This window comes from Sapajus apella, unplaced genomic scaffold (genome assembly GCF_009761245.1).
Source record: "Sapajus apella isolate SASKATOON/1434 unplaced genomic scaffold, GSC_monkey_1.0 scaffold9, whole genome shotgun sequence".
NCBI classification, from domain to species: Eukaryota; Metazoa; Chordata; class Mammalia; order Primates; family Cebidae; genus Sapajus; species Sapajus apella.
This window is the reverse complement of record NW_022436949.1, coordinates 5031882-5045570: the sequence shown is the minus strand read 5'-3', so window position 1 is coordinate 5045570 and position 13689 is coordinate 5031882. Positions and strand designations below refer to the sequence as shown.

The following is a 13689-nucleotide window of genomic DNA, read 5'->3' as shown; positions in this document are numbered from 1 at the left end:
AAAAAAATTATTTTTATATTTTTATAAATATAGACATAGCCAAATTTCATTTCAATAAATGCATGTGAACCTTTATTAATCTTAAATGTATTTTTTGTTAATGTATACCCTTTATATTTGTAGATACATTTCTTTTTGTTATAGTACATAAGCAGCTCTAACAGTGAAAAATTCGAAACCTGAAACAGAAGAATAGTACTGAAACATGATAAAAGTATAAATGCTATATATTTAAACAGGATTAAATATTACCTGAAATTTTTGAAGAGTTTTTCTTTTAAAATAAAATATATCTTTGGAAAGTGTACTTCTTAGTTTTTTAAAGAGAGATGATATTTGGGGTTATTTTAACCTCATATACAAAATCTATATCTATGCACTTGAAAAAAGTGAATAATATATGTTATAGCATCAACTTTATGGAGAAAACATTCTGGAAATTTTGGGGGATTTTATATGTGTTTTGTATGTTGAACAATGTATTCAAAGGTGGTAATTTTTTTCTTTTTCCTTGACTGGAAAAGTATATCCAAGTAGTTGAAATAACAATTTTAGGGCATACTTTTCTATGCTGATATTTTCATGATAAAATACAGCCTTAAAGAACATGAAGATGCCAAGAACAAAATTCCAAATTTTTTGCCATATGCTTACATATGGTAATATTTATTGAAATTATAGAACTCATATAACTCAAGTAAAATTAAAAATTATCTTATTCTTGACATTTCCAAAAGGCTGAAGGATTGTGATCTCAAAATAAGAATGATAAAATATTAACTTGTTTGCATTTTGAAAATTTTATTGAAAACCAAAAGCTAATGGAATCAAGAAGTTATTACCTTACAAAAAGTTGTATATAAAATAACAAGATTCTCTTGTTTCTAGCTCATATTGTTATACTTTATACTTCCTGTGTTTTCATTTATTGGGAAATAGAGAAATGGCACATTAAAATTGGAGCTAAAATTTTCATAGATGCATATAAAAATAAAAGTAACAATATATTAAGCATGATGATACCAATTTTTAGATTTTTAGGGGTTTTAAACTCATCTCCAAAAATACCCTAAACACTGAATATCTTATCATATTTAAACTAAGTTCATTTACTTTATTTACACTACTTTTAATGCATTATAAAACAGAAAAAATGTAATTATTGTGTACTCATGTTAATCTCAAATAGGAATCACTCATTCTATCTTTTCAAAACCTTTTAGAAATAAGCGAGTGAACTAAACACTCTGGAAGGCACGCAGTAAGAAAGGGGTGTTCCTTTCCTACTCAAGATACCAGAATGCCTGTAACTAGAGATGTATATATAGGTTATGGAAACTACCGCATATACTAATTAAACAGCTGTCTTAGAATAAAAATCATAGTAAAATATCTCCAAAATCATAAATGTCAAAAGAAATTGTTCACGCACTTTGTGCTTCTTACTGAAATAATTAATAGGCTAGAGGATGAAATTTTGAAGATCATGATCTTGGGAACTTATCTGAATAAGTCCCACAGTGAAAATCTTCTTGTAGGAGAGCCAAGTGGGAATAAACGCATACAGTGGATAATGTTGTGTTAAAGATGGAGTCTCCTTTCACCTTTTTATTCTGCAATATTGAGTTTATTGTTTACACTATGATACTTTAGTCCTCTACACTTCAATATCATTTTTATATATTTGGATTGGCTCTAGGTATTTACCATATCCTTAATTCCCTGTTATTGAAAAGGCCATGTACATCTATCAAAAGGATTTTATCTTCCTAGCATAAAGACTCTAAAGTCAACCCAAATGTGAATAGTTTGAAATTGATTTGTAAAACACTGAGTAAGAATGTATTCCTTTTCAAAATTTATTTTAGTAGATCTTATTCTGCTGGCTCAATATATTTCCTTCTATGAGAGCATATTAAAATGACTTGTAGTAGTGCTAGAAAAAATGTGAAAACACAGATGTTCAAACAAACTGGGAAGTCTCCATCAGTGAGAAGGCCCCAGCCTCCTCCTCTCTTTCCAACAAGGCCTTCGTTGAAAACACCTGTTGAGAAGTCACCCTGAGACTTAGCAACTAATTATTGATAAATCGCGATAAGCAGTTATTCTTGAGAACTAGTAATAGTCTCTCTACTTGACTTTAGATTGCATATTAACACATAAAATAATTCACATGAAAACTGCTCCTATAAAAGTGCTCTTATGAATTTGGATAATCAACTATTTGCCTTATATACTGCAAAATCTGTTCTCCTATTCTTCAAAATCAGTTTTATAGGTTTAAAAATAATTCAATATTTAGTTATAACTGTGTTGTATTATGATTCACCCTATTGTGGGTATTTAGTTGCTAATCTACTGTTTATATACTTTATACTTTAATTTTTTCAAGGAACTTGAAGAAAATCTAAAATAAAGTTTCTTCTCACAAACGACACTGTTTCTATATCAGCTTATATGAATGCTTAGCATCTGTACTTATTAAAAGTACTCCTATGCCCAAGGAGAACCTACAGACATTAATCTTAACATTTTAGACCCTTTGACCCACACAAAATGCTTGATACTTAAACAAGTCTTACGTTAGCTGTAATGTGAGCCTCCATAAATCATAAAATCCCTAAATTTCATATCACCACACTGTACCAGTGTATTTCAACACAATTATAAAATTCTTTTCATTCCATCAATAGAATACATCGTGCTTCCAAACAGAACACAGATGCTATGAAATAAAGATGAATCAGACGTAGTAGCAGTTAGGCCAAGTGCACTCTGTGGATTAATATTCCGCCTTCAGAAATACATATGAGACTAATAGGGTGTTTCCTTAGGTTGCTGTATTACATATATACACTAATAAAAGCACCTGAAAAAAATTGTGGAATACCTAAATGCTTTAATTTATGAATGTCATTGTAGCACAATGTGTTTGCAGCACACTAGTTAAGAAAAAAAAAAAAGTCCCTGTAGTTAATTTACTCTGTTCTCCATAATTAATATTGAGGTAAACCTGATATATTTAAAAGAGAATTAACATATTAAGAACCCACAAAGCACCCCTTAGAGGATTATAAAATTTGAATAGAAAAGAAAATCCTGTTTAAACAACGCATGTTGGGGATATTTCTAGGGCAGAAGAAACATGGGAAAATGAGCCATATTTCCACAAAACATCTCAAGGACTTAAAACAAAAATATAGTTTGTGTCTTTATGGCATGAATTAAGAGTCTAGAAGAAAGGGAATGGGAAAAAAGTTTTCCCTTTGGAGTCTGTTTAAAAACGTGTCTGTCTGCTTTGGCTTGAGTTTTACTGCTCATGAGAGAAATCATCAACCCCTCCCTAAGCAATGACTACCTTCAAGAACAGCATGGTGCAATATACTACAGGCATCACTACTTCTCAAAACCTCTGGATATTTCAATTGAAGATTGTTCCTCATTAGTCTAACCAAGGAAACAGGCTTGTTGAAAATTCTGCACCATCTTCATTTTTACTGGAAACTAAATGAAAATTTAACTCACAGCACTTTAAATGGAAGCATTAACCCTCTGTGACATCTTTGTAACTGTCAATAATAATAATATAAGAAAGGTATATAACATGTGTGTTTATAAAATGAATGTAGCAAATCTGTAAACACGTGTTTTAAGATCTCATTCTAAATACGTATTGATTATCATAAATGCCAGTTTTACAAAGTCACAGAAAGACTTTCAGACAAACCACATTTTTTTAAAGTGAGGAATTTCTTTTTTGGTTTTATATAAACCTCAGAAAATCATGATCACTGATATACAGTAAACACTGTAAGTTGTAAGATTTAATACTACAATTGATATTTTAATATTTAGTAGTGTCAAGTGTGAGATTGTTTTACAAGGACTTTATTATAGGAAAATATATTTTTCTAAGTATTAGTGTTTGGTGTACTTATGTTAGAAATAATAAGATTATGAAATTTTACTTCTCCATCTTAACCATAAAAACATTTCCGAGTCAAGTGTCATCAAAAGTTATTTGCTTCTCAAAGCATAAAATTATGAACAAATTATTTTCATTTGCCCCAAACTAATCTTCCTTGCAAGGTGTCACTTTCAGTTAAGCTCAATTTTGAATTCCACATACTGCTCATCCAGAGTAATTTGTTGCAACATACAATTATAATAAGCAAGAATTAAGTTTCTCTGTGACACAACTCAATAGTGGGTAAAAGAAACAAGACAATGACTAGGCATTGTATAGTCACGTGCTGCTGTTAGAATCTATGTTCAGGCTGGATCCAGTCATTTAGTTTTGTCATATTATCAATAACTTTAAATCATACTATCTTATATATATTAAATATCACTGAGATATACATAGAATACACACTATACAAACTAAATGCATCTTGGATTCTTTTTGGCACATCAACTGCCTTCAGTGTAACTTTGCCTCCTTTTTTCAATAGCACGAAATGAGTCTCTGGTCCTCTGCTGTTTTCATTTACTCCTCAGTGACTCCAAGAAACAAATCAAGATAACCACAAGACAAAACAAATGAAAACTTTTCATGGATAGTTCCTGGTCATTATGCAGAGCCCGCATGTATTCAGACTTTTCAAAGTGCTTCAGAGTATAACTCACATTTCAAAAGCTTTAGATGTATTAATGCATTATGCGGAAGTTTTAGCATAATGGAATGATGAATAAGTGAGATTCATGTTCTTTAAAGCACCTCACCTTTAAAATATGAAACGACTTTTTAAGGGGTGAAAAGTTAGTTCAAATTGATTAAACTCTGAAATTCTGACTGGTTGCTATTTTGTACTTCAAGAAGTTAACTTCTTAATATTTGGTTATAAATTTATTTCATTTTTGGCATCACTTCAAAAAAGAATTAAAATATTTTCAAGACAACTAACTAAAACATTTGTTTCTGCTCTGGGAATTCTTTTATGAAAAGAAATGTAAACTAACAAATAAAAATAAGTAAAATAAGTTATGATTATTGAACACTGCTAACACTTTTAAACCTATAAAAATAAATTTTAAAATGAAACAGGAGTAAGATATTTACATCTTGTAGACTTGAGACTATTCACATGGGAGGGGTTATGTGTAGAATGTGATGTATACAGTGTCAAAAGTGTAAACCGTTTTCATTTCAATGTTTTTCCCTCTCCCTGCTGCTGGCAGAGTAGCTTGCCCTGTTCCAAAGGTTTCAGGGCAGCTCCAAAACCAGCAATAAAGTGAAGTCCCAGTTATGCTAAAAGTCTCCTACCTGAATTATGGACATCCGAGTGGCAGGGGTGTCGCTTGCATTAGTCCCTTGTCCGGTGAAGCTGGTGTGGCAGCCCGCGTGCCCCTGAGGGACAGTCAGGTTGTTGGAGGCCGGTTTGAGATACATCACCTCCGACCGGGGCGAGCTGAGGGGCAGGCGGGTCTGGTAGTCGAAGTACATGGGGGAGGTGGCCAGGGAGGGGCTGCTCACCACGTTCATGACGTTCATGGCGTTCCTCTCCTCCACTTCGCTCTGCACCAGCATGATATCATTTTTGTTGATCTTCTTCTTCTTGCCCTTGCCCCCGCCCAGCTGCGGGTGGCTGTACTCGGCGATGCGGCAGTTGTAAGTGCGGATCTCCTTGTTCTCGCGCTTGCACTTGACGGCGATGGTGATCATGGCCGCTAGGAGGATGATGGAAATAGTGCTCAGAGTCACGATGAGCGGCAGCGACATGTCCCAGTGGTGCTGCTCGCCATTCACCCGTGGTACCCCCTCGGGAAGGGAGCCGCTCACCGAGCGGATGATGAGCTTGGCAACTGCGGACAGGGTGGGCTTGCCGTGGTCGGTCACTTTCACCACCAGCTCCACCACGGGCGTCACGTCCTCCCAGAAGGGGTGCAGCGTGCGGATCTCGCCGCTGGACGGGTCGATCTCAAACAGGTGGTCGTCGTTGCCATCCACGATCTCGTAGGTGAGGCGCCCGCTCTCGCCGAAGTCGCTGTCTAGGGCGCGCACGGTGCTCACCAGATAGCCCAGGCCGGCGTTGCGCGGCACCTGCAGCTCCGCGGTGTCGTTCTGCAGCGTGGGAAGTACGATCACCGGCGCGTTGTCATTCACGTCTAGCACTGTCACCCTCACCGTGGCGTTGCTCTCCAAGTGCGCGGGCGCCCCCGAGTCCTTAGCAAGCACCTTGAACTCGAAAGACTTGGTCTGCTCGAAGTTAAAGGAGCGCAGGGCGTAGATAGCCCCGTTCGTGGGATTGACAGACACGTAGGTGTAGATGGACACGTCGCCGATGTGCGAGGGCAGGATAGAGTAGGACACGGTGCCGTTCTGGCCCAGGTCGGGATCCTGGGCGAGCACAGAGCCCAGGTACTCTCCCGGGATGTTGTTCTCGTGCACCTGAAGCACGTAGAGCCCTTTGGTGAACCGAGGCGGGTTGTCGTTCTCGTCTAGAATCTTGACCGCGAACGACTTGGTGGAGTTGAGGGGAGGCGAGCCCCCGTCCCGCGCCACGATGGTCACGTTGTACTCGTCTTGCGTCTCGCGGTCCAGCGGGCGGTCAGTCACCACTGTGTAGAAGTTGTCGTAGTTCTCCTCAAGCTTGAAGGGGACGGAACCCCCGGGCCCGCCTAGGCCCCCGCCGCCGCCGGTCCCTCCTCCGCCCAGGACCCGACACTGCAGCTGCCCGTTCTTGCCCGAGTCTCGGTCAGTGACCCGCACCAGGGCGATGACGGTGCCGGGAGGGGCGGCCTCGCTCAGCGCCCCCTGGCGCACGGAGACGAAACCGATGGACGGCGCGTTGTCGTTGCGGTCGATGAGCTTGACCGTGACCTTGCAGTGGGCTGGGATGGGGTTAGGACCCAGGTCTCGGGCCTGCACGTCGATCTCCAGCATCCCATTCTCCTCATAGTCCAGGTTGCCCTTCACACGGATGAGGCCGGTCTTGGGGTCGATGGAGAAGAGCTCCCGCACGCGGTCGGGCACGTAGCTGCTGAAGGAGTAGAGCACTTCGCCATTGGGACCCTCGTCGGCGTCGGTGGCGTTCAGATCGATGACCACGGTGCCCAGCGGAGCGTTCTCGGGCAGTTCCACCAAGTAGGACGGTGCCTCGAAGACCGGGCTGTTGTCATTGGAGTCAATCACCTTCACGTTGATCTGTACGGTGGCGGAACGTGGAGGCTCGCCACCGTCCAGGGCAGTCAGCACGAGCGTATGGTGGTTCTGCTGCTCGCGGTCCAAGGCCTTCTGGATGACCAGCTCTGGGAACTTGGTGCCGTCGCCGCGGGACTTGACGTCCAGTGCAAAGAGGCCGTGGTCGTCGCGCGTAAGCAGGTAGGTGCGGAGCCCGTTCTCGCCGGCGTCGGGGTCATGTGCGCTGGTGAGGGGGAAGCGGGTGCCCGGGGCAGCGTTCTCCGAGATGTCCATTTCGATCTGATCCGAAGGGAAGGAAGGCGCATTGTCGTTGATGTCCTGGATCTCTACCTTGATCATGCAGATCTCCTTGTCGTTGGCGAACACCTCGAGAGACAGCTGGCACTTGGCGTTGTGGCGGCACAGGGACTCGCGGTCGATGCGCTGCTTGGTGTAGAGGAGCCCGCTGTCTGCGTCCACGTCCAGCAGGTGCGGAGCGGAGTTCTCCAGCACCCGGTAGCTACCCGACTTGCTGCGCCCTCCGCCGCCGCGCTCTGCCGGCGGAAGCCCGGGCTGTAGTCGTGCATCCTTGCCGATGTTCCCGATCACCGTGCCGGCCCCTTGCTCCTCCGGCACGGAGTAGTTGAGGTTCTTGAGCGTGAGGGCAGGGGCCCATAGAAGGAAACAGCAACAGATGGAAAGGTACATCCCAGACCTGTAAGTTGGGGGCAGGAAAAGGCGGACTGGAGGGGCCAGCGAGAGAGGGAGCGCCAGCCTGGGGCCCTGGAGCAGGGTGCGTACGCGACGCGAACCACAAGTCTACGGGTCCTTCCTTCCCTTTGCACCCGAGCTGAGGCACCCGGTGGTCTCTCCTTATTCAGCTCAAGTTCCCTGAACCTGTTGATCTACAGCATCCGCACTGGGAGAGAAGCTGCGGTGCAGCAGAGCCGCAGGGGCTTGGAGCAAGGCGGCGGCTTCCTGCGGCTGGGGGCGAGCCGGGGGTTTGGTCTCTCCTGCCTGGACTTCGGGAGGCTTTAAACTTGAGCGATGAGGCAGGCGATAAGAAGGAAATCTCGTCTGGGAGAGATGATAATGAGCTAAAGAATCAGTAGATTTTCCTCGCTCCCGCTAGGGTGCTGCAAATCTACTCCCGCCCGGAGCCTCCGGAATACTCCTCACATCGAGGTGGGAGGGAGCAGGGAGGTGTGTCTCTAGGCAGATCCGAAAGTGAAATTCTTACTTGCTGCTCGCCTCCGGTGATGAAACTGATGGGGATGAAGAGCCACGAATACAGAGTCACAGATATATTCTGAAGCTTCCCCAGCTCACCGTGAAACGTCTGCTTGCTGCGCGGGCTGGTGTGTTTTCAGGCAGTGTTTTGCTGCATTTAGAGATCTAATCTTGCATTGCTGGCTGAGGCAGCGGCGGCGGCGGACTGCATCTCCCAGCCAAGCGTATTTTTTTTTTTTCTCTCTCTCTCCTTTCCGAGCAGCCAAAGGGAGGGGAGGAAATGCAGCGTAAAGAACTAGTGTCCCGATTTGTAGTTTCCTCTCCCCACCAGGCTCCTCCCTCTCTTCCTCGGAAAAGGCTCTCCCCCGAAATCAAGAAAGCCACAGCCTGATCAGCGTTGGCTGTGTGAGTCTATTGGGAAGGGGGAAATAGAGAGATATATCTTCGCCTCTGTTTGTAGAACACACTCTGTGATTTCTCTAAGCCAAGCCAGTAGCCGCCGCTACCATCCCATCCTATCCCCGCGAGCAAGGACTTCTCTCCAAGCAGTTTAATTCCAGTTTGCTTTTCTTCCCAGGCGAAGGGAAATCAACAGGCAACTCATGGTTGGACGTGCAGATTTGAAGGGGGAGGGGTGGCGGAATAAAAAGGAAGGGGGAGCCTCCCTCCCAGTCCTCGCACACACACTCTCCCTGTCTCTTGCTAGAAGGGAAACAGTCTCTGCATTCACAGGGCTGGGCTGTCAAGTGCCTCTCTTTTCTTTCTATTCAGCATCTCCTTCCAATAGCCCTGCCTCCCAGTCCTCTTCATCTAGAAAAGAAAACCTTGGCGAGAAATAAAAGTGATGAATATTTGAAGCAAATAAAGTACGTTTTTTCCCCCTTCAATTTTCTCTTATAGTAGAAGGAGTGGGCTGTATGAAAGCAACACATCAAGGTTTGGCGTGATGCATTCTGCAGTCTCGCTCTCAGTCTTTCTGGGCGACTCAGGGAGGGCAGGGGGTTCGGAGCTGCGGCCAAGGCAGTCCAGCCAGGGGCGCTCACCCCGGGGAGATGTTAGGCACAGGTCTGTCTACACATTATTTCGGGTTCTGGAGGCGCCTCGACATACGGGAATGACACATCCAGAAATGCAGGTGTTCCGATCTGCCGGATGAGTCAGAAGCAGCGGAACGAATCGTATTCACTCTCGCCTCATGGTCCTCCCTTCACAGACATTAGTTGCGGCTTCTTCCTAATGCTTTCTCTGACTCAGTCTATAGAAAGAAAAACCAGATTCATGTTTTGGGGGAAAAAGAAAAAGCAAGAGAAAGGGATGGAGGGAGGAAGGTGAAGCTGAATCCAGCAGCACTTTTACTCTACCTCTTTCTGCCGGAGTCCGAGGTTCTGGAAAACAAGGCGTCTGCTTTGCTAGGTGTATTGGTTTATTTATTTATTATTATTACTATTTTAAAAGCCTTTCCTCTTGGTTAGGCGAGAGGCACCCCGAAATCTTTCAGTCTTGGTAAAGGAAAAACAAAATCAGGTTTCCTGTAATTGTTCCCAGCTTAGCCTCTCATCACAGTTCAAGATTTTCCTCTCAATTTTCTCTATTCACAAAGTCCAGCATCCGTGTGTATAGTTAATTGTGCAGTCTGTTGTGGAGGTTTTTTTTTTTTTTTTAATTCCTCCTTTTCTGTCACGGGTGGCCTCTTTCAGTCTGGTGCCTCTCGGGATCACCCCACAGTCTGAGAAAGATGTGCGGATTTCAAAGCAAATAAATCCATCTCCGCAAGCAAAGTAGCGGATGAAAGGAAAGGTGAAAATTCAATTCAACAGTTGGAGTAGCGTCTCCCCAGCCGCCCTCCGCCGCTGCCGCATCCGCCGGGCTCGCGATCCCTGCTCTCTCCCCAGCGTCTCTTGCTGACTGACTCTATTCACCTCACGCCGCCGCTTAAACATTGATACTGATTCCCTGCCAGCCAATCCGAGCAGGGAGCAAGGCCCTGCCTTCTCGGCCTGCGTCCAATGAGAGGCGGAGAAGAGGCTGGCGAGGGCGGGGCCAGGAGCCCCAGCTCTTCGGAGTCATTGATTAGATCAGTTAGATGGGGAACCAGTTGGGCTGGCTGAGCCCAGCGCTCTGCCAAGGCGGACGCGCCCCGGGCTTCGCCGCCGGGTCTCGCGGGTCTTTAGCTATCGGGAATAGATTCTTCCACCGCCTTCCTTCGGAAAAGAGAATCGACAAAAAAAAGTTTAACAGCGATTTAGTTTTTTTGTGGTCTTACAGACACAGGATCGGGAATCGCGGCATGCTTGCAGAATAAGGTAGCTGCGGTCTGCCTCATGGGTTTCTCTACACACACTCACACACGCGCGCACACACGCCCTCGCCGCACACACGCCTGTGCCAAGGGAAGCGCAGCCCTGACTCCGCGTGGACCCATCTGAATGAGGTGCGGAGGCGTGTATGTGGGTGTGTGCGAGCGCGTTTCCACGGGCTGAGATGTGTATTTTGGTGAGTGTGTGTGAATTCGAGGGCGCTCGTGAGCCCGTTTCTGCCCGCGCTGGTACGAACACGCCGCAAGCAATAGCAATCAATAGGTAACTTTCTTCATCCTCTGAGAAAAATCAGCGGTCCCCAGCCACCCATGCAAGGAAAGTCACTTAATTATGAAACTGTTTCAGAAGAAAAGCAGACGCCCTTGAAAGAGAGGCCATGTCTCCTAAGAGGAATAGAGCCTCCCCTTTAAGGAGAAAGACTCCCTGTCAATACATGCTTTGTAGCATGTTAAAACTCAAATCTGCTGAATACTACTTAAGGTTCTGCCCTTTTGAGGCATCTTTCCCCACCATCTCAGCCCAGGTTCAAGATAAAGTGGATACCCACCCCCCACCCCCGACACACACACACACACACATTTTGGTGTTTTGTTCACCTCCATTCTTGTTATTAAAGTGTAACATTGTAATTTGATTTTTTATCCTTAAAACCAAATAGCCCTTGATAACCGCATTTGCCAAAGCTCCATGAAAACAAAACTATAAAACATGAAGGCCAATCATTAGGAGATCTAAAATTCCTGTTTTGTAAACCGTAACACACGCACACACACGCACACACACACACCACATACAAAACACACATACACACACTGCTTTCTGATTCATCTATTCTCCAATTTCATTTACTAATCTCAGAGCCGGTTTCTTCCCTATTATCACAAACAACTGCAACTGGAGACTGGTTTGCTCGTGATCCAGCAGTTCTGAGAAACAGTTAAGAACAAAAAAGAAAATTGAAGTATTGAAATAGAAAAGGTGAGTGTTTTGATTGCTAGAGTATTGATCACAATTCATAAATACTGAAGTTAAGTTGCCATTTATAAATTGTGAATGACTAACATACAAGTCTGTAACATGAATCATTCAGCATTCAAAGAAAATCAAATCCGAAACAATTAAAAGAAAGTTCTGAAGACTTATTGGGATAATTGCCTAAAGATTCAGATATAGGAGCTATTTATTTCCTGGAGTATTCAATGAGATAACCTATAGTCTGAATTTGCAGTCTGATCTGTATCCAAAATTCGCCACTCACTTATGAGACTCTAACAGTTTAAAATTTCAAAGAGAAGCTGTTTACAGCCAGACTTTTAAATCCTAAAATGTCTTTGTATTTTCTATATAGGTAGCTTGTCACGCATGTACTATTGCTGAATGGGAGAGCTAGAGCTTTGTAGAAATCTGGATTGTTTTCCTGAGTGGGTGCTTAACCATGCTGCCTTGGGAAAAGCCAGTTTTATGTCTCTTTGGGATTCATACCTCTGTCCCAAGGCATGTATTTTGGGAGCTGAGGATCAGAGGCTTTAAGGCTTTAAAAGCAGCAGCTAACTTAAATAAAGAATAGTGACTGCACATTCATTTATTAATCATTACTTTTTAAATACAGCAAATCTATGTCTTTTTTGCATTACACACTAATTCAAAGAAAGTCAAAAAATATCCTTGAGGTTTGCCATAAAGCAAAAACTAAAGAATGGAAAAAATTCCAAGGAAAGGGTATTATGGTTTATTGATTAGCCTTAATGATATATGCTGGCATGCAATTGAGAGTTGTTAGAAATACAGTGTTTAAGCGACCCAGTGATATGAAAATACATCCTCATAGAGATAAATTTGCTTATAACCCCTCCGGAGTAATTATGTCACATCGCCCCCTAGTGTATATAAGGAGAACTACCATACTTTAAGTGACTACCGCAGGGTGTCTACAGAGAAATGTATCACACATCTTATTTGTTTTATTTAACCTGTAGTATTAACTTTTATTGTTGAATACTGACATATAACCAAGGAAATTAATTTTCTTCCTTATGTCCCATAACTAGTTTATGTTCAAAGGAAGTGAAATTAACTGACATCTCATTTCCAATGACTTGGCTTTCCTTTAACCACAATAATTACTCTTAATTTTTAACCATCTCTTAAGACTTATATTTTCCCCAAATATTTTTTGTTTACAATATAATTATTGAGAAGTATATTTTAACTATATTTAAAATATTAAACTTAAATTTAAAAAGAGAGATAATATAAGTATCGTCAAATAGTTCAGAAATTATATATATATATACAATGACTTCATTGTATGTATGTGTGTGTGTGTGTGTGTGTGTGTGTGTGTGTGTGTATATATATATATATATACACATATATATATATATTTGAGACAGAGTCTTGCTCTGTCGCCCAGGCTGGAGTGCAATGGTGTGATCTTGGCTCACTGCAACCTTCGCCTCCCGAGTTCAAGCGATTCTCTTGCCTCAGCCTTCTGAGTAGCTGGGATTACAGGTGCCCGCCAACACCCCTGGCTAATTTTGTTTGTTTGTTTTTTTGTGTTTTGAGACGGAGTCTTGCTCTGTCGCCAGGCTGGAGTGCAGTGGCGCGAACCCGGCTCACTGCAACTTCCGTTTTCTGGTTTCAAGCAGTTCTCCCAGCCTCCTGAGTAGCTGGGAATACAGACACACACCACCATGCCCGACTAATTTTTTGTATTTTTAGTAGAGACGTGTTTCACCATGTGGGCCAGGAGGGTCTCAATCTCTTGAACTCGTGATCCGTCCGCCGCAGCCTCCCAAGGTGCTGGGATTATAGGCGTGAGCCACCGCGACTGGCCCAGAAATTTTTTTTTAATACCATAGAAGGCTATAGACATAGAATCCCAAGCTGAGTAATCTAGAAGAATGTATGTTGTATATAAATAACTTAAGATACCTGCAGTCTCACATTCCTAAGAAGAGACTGATTGATAATTGCTATTTATTGTTACAAACGATGGTCTTAACCTTAAACAAAAAT

General features: G+C 43.0%; 1 protein-coding gene across 4 annotated transcripts in view; it reads right to left on the bottom strand.

The window, feature by feature from the left end:
- PCDH17 (protocadherin 17) overlaps nt 1-10300 on the bottom strand; it is a 101188-nt gene extending 90888 nt beyond the window's left edge. Inside the window, exons 1-2 of one of the 4 annotated variants that reach the window (XM_032277321.1) lie at nt 9715-10299; nt 5267-9608 (exon numbers count right to left, since the gene is read on the bottom strand). In XM_032277321.1, the coding sequence (XP_032133212.1) occupies nt 5267-7831 (2565 nt within the window). In that variant the 5' untranslated portion in view covers nt 7832-9608; nt 9715-10299. Of the gene's footprint in view, nt 1-5266 lie in introns of all 4 variants that reach the window. The other 3 variants (XM_032277322.1, XM_032277320.1, XM_032277323.1) reach the window with 3 other exon arrangements.
- Nucleotides 10301-13689: the final 3389 nt, after the last annotated feature.